The sequence below is a fragment of the Sylvia atricapilla genome, chromosome 2, assembly GCF_009819655.1.
Source record: "Sylvia atricapilla isolate bSylAtr1 chromosome 2, bSylAtr1.pri, whole genome shotgun sequence".
Lineage (NCBI taxonomy): Eukaryota > Metazoa > Chordata > Aves > Passeriformes > Sylviidae > Sylvia > Sylvia atricapilla.
This window is the reverse complement of record NC_089141.1, coordinates 114,890,821-114,899,429: the sequence shown is the minus strand read 5'-3', so window position 1 is coordinate 114,899,429 and position 8,609 is coordinate 114,890,821. Positions and strand designations below refer to the sequence as shown.

Sequence of the window (8,609 nt, the reverse complement as noted above, 5' to 3'; positions counted from 1 at the left end):
GGATGGGCTCTGGGACAGGAATTGTTCCCTGGCAGGGTGGGCAGGGCTGGCACAGGGTGCCCAGAGCAGCTGTGGCTGCCCCTGGATCCCTGGCAGTGCCCAGGTTGGACACTGGGGCTTGGAGCACCTGGGACAGTGGGAGGTGGCCCTGCCATGGCAGGGGTGGGATGGGATGGCATTTAAAAGATCCTTTTCAAGTCCAAGGGTTCTGTGATTCCATACCAGTCTGGCCCAGTCCCCCTCCTGTCTGGGGGATCAGCAGCTCCAGCTGGCAGCTGAGAACACTGAGGAACTGCCCCCGGCCTGGCATGGACAGAACTACAGGTAGAACCCCCGGCAGAACCCCGGGGAGAACCCGAGGTAGAAGCCCAGGTAGAAGCCCAGGCAGAAGCCCAGGTCCTCCTGCTGGCACAGCACAGGACATCAGTCTGTTCTCTTCGTTACCTTTCAGCTCTGCATTCGGTGGGAGGTGGGGAGATCTGGGCTCTGGTGGGAATCTGTCCCTGCTCAGTGTCAGCTGTGGTGACATCCAGAGAGCCACGGCCAGCAGAGACACGGGGCTGGTGTCAGGCACAGCCCTGAGCTCCTGCATGGTGCAGGAACCAGCTGCTGCAGGTTTTGGTGCGGGAACCAGCTGCAGGTTTTGGTGCAGGAACCAGCTGCAGGTTTTGGTGCAGCTCTCAGCACAGGACTCCCCACACCAAGAGCTGCAGCCAAAAATGATGGCACAGCTCGGCTGGGGAGTGTCACATGTGACCAACTCCCACCCGACAAGAAAGTCATGACTTAGAGCTTCCAGAAAAAGCAGCATGGCGCTGCTCAGTGTAATCACAGAGTGGTTTGACTGTTTTGATTAAAAGCCATCTCAGTCCAGTCCCCCTGCCGTGGACAGGAACACCTGCCCACATCCCTGTAGAGACGGGCCGGGAGAGCTGAAAGGGTAGGAGTAAGAAACTCCCGGGGTTTGATAGTTTATTGATTAGGAATGAATTCCAAGGCCCTTGGTGGGGCGCTGACGCCCCTCTAGTCGATGTACCTCACCGACACCAGCGGGCTGGCGAAGTGCACGTGGCGGCTCTGGCGGCGCTGCCGGTGTCCCGTCCACCAGCCCACCACGACCTGCCTCACGGAGGAGCAGAGCTCCAGGAGGCCGCATCCCGCATCCCTGCCGTGCTCCCTGGCCTGGGCCGCCTGCTGCCGGCGCCGGGGCGCTGACCCCGCCGCCCTGCCCCGAGCAGCGCCGGGAGAGCTGCTGCGGCTGCTCCGTGCCGTGGGGCCGGAGCTCCGCGCCTCTCCGGGGAGGAACCAGGCGATGGCCGTGGAGCTGCTTTCTTGTTGCAGCTCCAGGAAGCTTCTGGTGCCTCGCCTCTTGGCCTTGGCCGTGTCCCTTCTGGCCGTGCCCGCCCTGGGCCGCGCCTCCCCGGAGCCCCGCGGGGACTCTTTGCCCCCCAGCAGCCCCGGCTCCGTGGGCACCTCAGTCTGGGCCGCCCGGCAGCCCCGGGGCATCCTCGGCCACTGCGGCGGCCGTGCCTCCGTCTTCCCGTGGTGCTCCTCGGGGAGCGCCGGGGAGCTTTGGGTGAACCTCGGGTGAAGGTCTCGGGGCGCCCCATGGTACCATCCCTGGAGCTCCAGGTCACCGGCCCAGGCCGGTGAACAGATTCCCCGGGGAATTTGGGGTCCCGGTGGGGGGAATCGAAGCCTGGTGGGGCGGCAGAGGCTGAGGCTGTTGTCTGCCAGGACAGGTTGTTGTGCCGGCACCGTCTGCTCCTGGGGGGCCCTTTTATAGCCTGGAGTGACATCATGGGACAGCCAGAAGCCTCTTTGTGACAGCGTGGGGCACTCAGAAAGCCCTTTGTGACACTCAGGAGCCCACGGGAGAGCCCTCGCTGCCTTGGGCACAGGACTCTCAGAAAGAAACTTGTGAAATAGAAAAAATCACAAAATTTGGAGGGCAAAACACAAATAAGAAAAGAGAAAACAAAAAGAAGTGATGTGATGGGGAGAGGCTGTCCAGGGCACAGCGACCACCAAAGGAGGAGTTCCGGATTCCCAGGAGGAAGGCAGCAGGAATGGAGAGGGATGGCCTCGGGAAGAAGGGACAGCAAAGCAGGAGGGGACAAGGATGTCCTCAAGTCCTGCAGGGGAAAAAAAAAGAAGGGGAAAAGCCCCACCAGAACTTCATGTGGCTACTGCTGCCGAAAGACAGTAAAACTTACTTTTACAAATAATACCCGTGGGTTGGGTCGGGGTACTTTTTTTGTTTGGTTTTGTTTTCATTGCTGAGAGGAGAAGTTGAGACAAACAATGCGGAAAAGTGTGAGGTGCCGAGAGCTGAGCCCTGGCAGGGCCGGCTCCCGGCCGGCCGAGGCTCCCGGTGCGGGCAGGAGGCGGCTGCGCTGTGGCCTGTGGCCGCACGGCCCCGCGGGGTCCCGGTCCTTCGGCTGCTGCGGCTCCCGCGGCCGGCGGCGGCTCAGCGGCGGCGGCGGCGGCCCGGAGGGAGGCGGCGGCTGCACCAGGCCGCCAGGCAGCCCCCGAGGCGGGCACGGAGCCTGCCCAGGGCCCGGCACGGCTCCCGGCACGGCTCCCGGCACGGCTCCCGGCCCGCGGGCGCGGCCGGCGGCGGCACCGGGCCCCACCACGGGTCGGCGCTCGGGATGCCGAAGGCCGGCCCCAGCGAGCTGCCGCTGCTGCTGCTGCCGCTGCCCTCCGAGCCCCGGGCGATCAGCACGGCCCCGGGGACGAACCAGGCCGCGGCCGTGCCGCCGCCGCCGCGCTCCGGCCCCGGGGAGCCGCCGCCGCCCCGCGGAGCCGCCGCCGCGCCCTCGTCCCGCCGCGCCTCGCCCGGGCCCGGCCGCTGCTCCCCGGAGCCCCCGGGCGCCTCTCGGCCCCCCAGCAGCCCCGGCTCCGCGGGCACCTCCGCCCGGGCCGCCCGGCAGCCCCCGGCCACCCTCGGCCGCTGCCGCAGCTGCGCCTCCAGCTCCTTGCGGTGCTCCTCGAAGAGCGTCTGCGAGTCCCGGCAGCTCCGGATGAACCTGGGGAAACGCCTCCCGGAGCTCATGGAACCGCGGGGGGACCTGCCGTGGGGCAGTTCCCTGCCTGTTGATCTCCGTGTCCTGTCCACGTCGCTCTGCCCCTCCAGCTGGCCTCTCCCTGCACTCGGATGCTTTGAGTTCTGACGGATCCTCTGCAGGAACCACAAAAGGGTGAGACAAGAGCAGCTCCCCAGAAGGCTGCACTGTCCTGCCGTGCATGTCACACCAACACACCTCAAGCCCAACACGGCCCAGCTCACACGGCAGATCAGAGGCCACCTACCCAAAGACACTTGTCCCGTAGCATGACAGTGATCAAGATGAGCTGCAGCACCAGCATTGTGATTGCCACCAGCTCACCCATGGTGAAGATGTTGAGGAACCCCATGGCACTGTCCTTGTCACCAGCGCAGGCCAGTGAAGGGGTTCCCCAGTGACCCGTGGGGCCCCAGGGAAGGGGCCTCAACCCTGCTGGGGTGGCAGAGGCCCTGGTGGTGCCAGTCTGTGCCAATGGTCCCTTTTATACCCCAGCAGGTGGGCAGAGACCCCTTTGTGACAGCAGTGAGGGCCCCTGTGTGACATCACAGGGCAGGCCGAGACCCCAGTGTGACATCGGGGTGCCCCTTGCCAAAGGGGACGCGCCCAGGTGCCCGGTGTCCAAGTGGAGCCATGGGGCGCCCCAGGAGCACACGGGTGGGGGCCGGGCCGCTGCAGCCCCCCACGGCAGCTCCCCCCGCGGTTCCGTGAGCTCCGGGAGGCATTTCCCCAGGTTCATCCGGAGCCGCCGGGACTCGCGGACGCTCTTCGAGGAGCACCGCAAGGAGCTGGAGGCGCAGCTGCGGCAGCGGCCGAGGGTGGCCGGGGGCTGCCGGGCGGCCCGGGCGGAGGTGCCCGGCCCTGGGCAGGCTCCGTGCCCGCCTCGGGGGCTGCCTGGCGGCCTGGTGCAGCCGCCGCCTCCCTCCGGGCCGCCGCCGCCGCCGCTGAGCCGCCGCCGGCCGCGGGAGCCGCAGCAGCCGAAGGACCGGGACCCCGCGGGGCCGTGCGGCCACAGGCCACAGCGCAGCCGCCTCCTGCCCGCACCGGGAGCCTCGGCCGGCCGGGAGCCGGCCCTGCCAGGGCTCAGCTCTCGGCACCTCACACTTTTCCGCGTTGTTTGTCTCAACTTTTCCTCTCAGCAATGAAAACAAAACCAAACAAAAAAAGTACCCCGACCCAACCCACGGGTATTATTTGTAAAAGTAAGTTTTACTGTCTTTGGCAGCAGTAGCCACATGAAGTTCTGGTGGGGCTTTGGCCCTTCTTTTTTTTCCCCTGCAGGACTTGAGGACATCCTTGTCCCCTCCTGCTTGGGTGTCCCTTCTTCCCGAGGCCATCCCTCTCCATTCCTGCTGCCTTCCTCCTGGGAAACCAGAACTCCTCGTTTGGTGGTCGCTGTGCCCTGGACAGTCTCTCCCCATCAGTCCCGGGGAGTCCCTTCCCTTCCCTTCCCTTCCCTTCCCTTCCCTTCCCTTCCCTTCCCTTCCCTTCCCTTCCCTTCCCTTCCCTTCCCTTCCCTTCCCTTCCCTTCCCTTCCCTTCCCTTCCCTTCCCTTCCCTTCCCTTCCCTTCCCTTCCCTTCCCTTCCCTTCCTTCCCTTCCCTTCCCTTCCCTTCCCTTCCCTTCCCTTCCCTTCCCTTCCCTTCCCTTCCCTTCCCTTCCCTTCCCTTCCCTTCCCTTCCCTTCCCTTCCCTTCCCTTCCCGGGGCTGGGCAGGGCTCTCTGAGGGGCCAGGTTGCCCTGTGACAGTGGCTGCCATGGGACAGTGGCTGTCACGGGACAGTGGCTGTCACGGGACAGTGGCTGTCACCGCCTGGGCTGGGTGGGCACGGAATGGACCCGGGCACTGCCCTGGGCAGGGTGGGCAGCAGCTGCGGGGCTCTGCTGTGCCCTGCCCCCGGTCCCGTGGGAAGCCCCACACCCCTCCCCATGGGCAGCCCCCCTCAGGGGCCTGATCCCTCCATCCCTCCCAGGGCCACCCTGGTCCCCGCCAGCGCCCTTGTCCCAGGCAGCAGGGGCAGGACACGCGTTCCAGGCTTTATTTCCAGCCGGATGGATTTCTCGGGTGCGGGATGCCACAGGGGGATGTGGGTGCCCACGCTGGCACGGTCGGACAGGGGCTGGGACCCCTCGGCCCTGCAGCTGGGGGGGTCTCACTGCCGGGCACCTTGTCCCCAGCGATGGCGCAGCTCCTGCCCCGCAGCTCTGGGGGGACCGGGGGCGTTGGTGTCACCCCCATCGGGCACCCGCGGCCAGCGCCGTCCCCGGGTCCGCAGGGCCTCAGGCAGCGTTGCCCAGGACCAGCACGCTCATGAGGAACACCATGAGGAAGAAGACCCACATGAAGAAGCGGTCCATGACCTTGGCCACCTTCTTCCACTCGCCGGTGCGGCGCTGGTTGGCGCGGTGGCGGCGGAAGCAGGCGGCGATGTAGCCGACGTCGCTGAGCAGGGCGCGGTGGTGGCACAGGCAGTGGTCCCAGGGGCAGCCCCGCTCCTCCGTGCCCGCCCGCCCTTCCCCGGGGCTGTCCCCCGGTGCCCCGGCGTGGCCCCGCTCTGCCCGCCCGCCCGGGGCGCTCCGCGGGCTCCGGCAGCCCTCGCCCACCTCGGAGACGCAGCAGAGCCGCGCCATGTGGTGCAGGATGAGGCGGCGCGCCCAGGGCGGCACGGCCCGCGCCCCCGGCCCGCAGTGGTGCACGTTCATGATGAAGATGGTGAGCGCCGTGGAGGCCGTGATCATGGTCATGGTGGCGATGTAGTACTTCCCTGTGGGGACAGCGGGCACTGGCGGGGGCACGGGGGTCCTGCTCCCCTCCCCGCCAGCGCAGCCCTGCCCCAGCACCGGCCCTGCCCCGCACGGACCCCGGCCGGGGCTCACCGATGAGCGGGACGCTCTCCGAGGGGGGCATGCTCTCGGCCACCAGCAGCTGGAACACGGTGAGGGCCAGCAGCACCGTCACCCCCAGCGACACCTTCTCCCCCGAGTCGGCGGGCAGGTAGAAGCCCAGGGGCGCCAGGAAGGAGACCATGATGCAGGGCAGGAGCAGGTTGAAGACGTAGAAGGAGGCGCGGCGGCGCAGGAGCAGCGTGTAGGTGACGTCGGGGTAGGGCTCGGAGCAGCAGCCGTAGGTGATGACGTTCCTGGTGGCCGGCATGCCCAGCATCTCCCACTCCACGTTCTCCACGAAGTCCGTCAGGTCCCCGGTGTCCAGCTGGTTGCGGAGGTCGATCTGGTTCCCGTTGTGGGTCCAGGAGCCGAAGGTGAGGCGGCAGCGCTGCCCGTCGAAGGGGAAGTAGGACACGTCCACCTTGCAGGAGCTCTTGGTGATGGCGGGCGAGTCCCACATGATGTGCCCGTCGGAGCGCAGCACCACGTTGGTCTCCATGGAGCCGCCGAAGTGCTCGTCGGCGCTGGGCAGGGAGGGGCGGCCGTGGGGCCGCGTCCCCTCCCCGCGCCACCCGCAGCCCCTGGCTGTCCCCTGGCTGTCCCCTCGGTGCCGGGGGGTCAGGCCCAGGCACACCGGGCTGCTGCCAGCCTCCCCCGCCCCCCGTCCCCTGCGGGTCCCCGCTCCGGGACCCTCCTGCTCCCACCCCGAGGCTGGCGATGCCCCGTGCGGCGCCCCCAGCCCCGGCCGGTGCCCCCCGGCTCCGGGAGCAGCCGCGGGGCCGAGCACAACCCACTTGTTGTAGAGGATGATGTCGGGCCGCCAGACGTAGCTGCTGGGGATGCGGATGCTGTCGATGCCGCCGTACTCGTCCTTGTCCCAGGTGAGGTGGGCGTCCAGCCAGGTCTGGCGGACCCACAGGTAGGTGGTGAGGACCTGGTTCCTCTCGTCCTGCCGAGGGCAGAGGGTGGGTGTGGAGGGAAGGACCGCGGTGCCGCCCCCCTGCCCTCGGCCCCCAGCCCAGTGGCCTCTCGGAACGCCCCGCGGAGCTGGGCTGGATCCGAGGGGGTCGCGCTGCTTTTTGGGGGGAACCGAGCTGTCTGCAAAGCGGCCTGAGCTGCCTCGAGGGCAGCAGGCCGCTTTGGGGGGATCCGGGCTGGTTTCGAGGGCTGTCAGCGCGGGGCCCGTGCGGGGAGCGGAGCGGTGCCCGGGCTCACCATGTCGATGATCTGGGACAAGGTGACCTGCAGCGTGACGTTCAGCGCCCGGTCCGTGTCCTCCACGGGGCGCAGGGCGCTGGAGTAGTTGGCGAAGAGGTCGTGGAGCAGTTTGTAGGCTAACCTGCCCTGCGCCCCCCGGCAGCCTGCGGAGACGCGGAGCGGGCGCTTGCAGGGGCCGGGGCGCCGCCGGAGCCCTCCCGAGGGATCCCCAGGACCGGCCGCGGGAGGGACAGGGCAGCACGGCGGGACCCCGTCCCTCCTCCCCGCCAGCGCCATCCCGGGATCCGCCGTGTGCGGGGGAGGCCGCTCCAGGGATCGGAGCCGCACCCGGAGCGGGGTCCGCGCCCCTCGAGCCCGCTGCTCACCCGGGGCCGGGAGGACGCCGGCGAGGCAGAGGGCGAGGCACAGGCGAGCTCCGGGCTCCATCCCGCCGCAGCTCCGGGGACACGGGGGGGCCGGGTGACGTCAGGCCGGGGACAGGGCGGGGGGGCGCGGCCCCCGGGCGCCCACGGCGAGGGCTTACGGTGGGTGACCCCCGCGGGTCCCGGCTGGGAGGTGGCAGGGGCCGGGATGGGCTCCGGGGCAGCCGAACGCCTTTGGGGACCGGTTTGGGAGGCGCTGGTGGCGGCTGCCCAGCACCTGCCCCGGCCCCGGGGACACTGCCCCAGCCCCGGGGACACTGCCCCAGCCCCGGGGACACTGCCTCAGCCCCGGGGACACCGCGGCACCGGGGACACCGCGCCCGCGGCACCGGGACACCGCCCCAGCCCCGGGGACACCGCCCCAGCCCCAGGGACACCGCGGCGGGGCAGGAGGGCGGCCGGTGCAGCCCTGGAGTGGGGTGACCCCCGTGCACAGCAAGGGACGTCCCGCTCTCCGGGCTTAGGACAGCAAGGGAAGGGAAGAGGCAGATCATTCCCGTTCGGTGAGACAATCCCGAGAGGTTGAGGGGCACAAGACGTGGGACAAAGGAGCTCGGGGCAGCGGCGCCCGGCACGGGGCTGCCGGAGCATCTCCCGGCTCCAGCCCCGGGGAATCCGCCGCCTCCTCTCCCCGGCGCCTCCTGGCACCTTTCCCACGCCGAGCCCCGGCGGCAGATGCCGAGCGGTTTTGAGGCCGGAGGTTTTGTTTCCAGGCGGTGAATTATTCATCCCAGCCCGTCCGGGCCGGAGCCGCCGGGGCCGCTCAGGCCCAATTACAGTAATGGAAGGAGGCAAAGCCGCGGTGACCCGGCCCCTGCACAGCCAGTGTCACCTGAACGTGCCACCGGCCGGGGACAGGGACACCTCCCACTGTCCCAGGTGCTCCAAGTGTCCAGCCTGGCCTTGGGCACTGCCAGGGATCCAGGGGCAGCCACAGCTGCTCTGGGCACCCTGTGCCAGCCCTGCCCACCCTGCCAGGGAACAATTCCTGCCCCAGATCCCATCCAGCCCTGCCCT

The 8,609-nt window shown here is 68.8% G+C and overlaps 1 protein-coding gene across 1 annotated transcript; it reads right to left on the bottom strand.

Annotated features, from left to right (window-relative positions):
• Positions 1 to 5,257: 5,257 nt before the first annotated feature.
• Positions 5,258 to 7,853, bottom strand: CHRNA10 (cholinergic receptor nicotinic alpha 10 subunit). Its single transcript, XM_066340242.1, has 4 exons — positions 7,536 to 7,853; positions 7,168 to 7,313; positions 5,944 to 6,901; positions 5,258 to 5,831 (listed from the first exon to the last, which is right to left on the bottom strand). Exons 1-4 carry the CDS (start codon positions 7,594 to 7,596, stop codon positions 5,347 to 5,349), a joined length of 1,650 nt encoding a protein of 549 aa, XP_066196339.1. The 5' UTR covers positions 7,597 to 7,853; the 3' UTR covers positions 5,258 to 5,346.
• Between the last annotated feature and the right edge of the window lie 756 nt (positions 7,854 to 8,609).

Bases quoted from the DNA above. Each gene is read 5' to 3' on its own strand.
- CHRNA10 (XM_066340242.1), bottom strand. From the start codon at position 7,596: ATGGAGCCCGGAGCTCGCCTGTGCCTCGCCCTCTGCCTCGCCGGCGTC. The intron at 7,314-7,535 runs GTGAGCAGCGGG...GCGTCTCCGCAG, and splicing joins CGGCGTCCTCCCGGCCCCGG to GCTGCCGGGGGGCGCAGGGC. The intron at 6,902-7,167 runs GTGAGCCCGGGC...TGCCCTCGGCAG, and splicing joins TGTCCCAGATCATCGACATG to GACGAGAGGAACCAGGTCCT.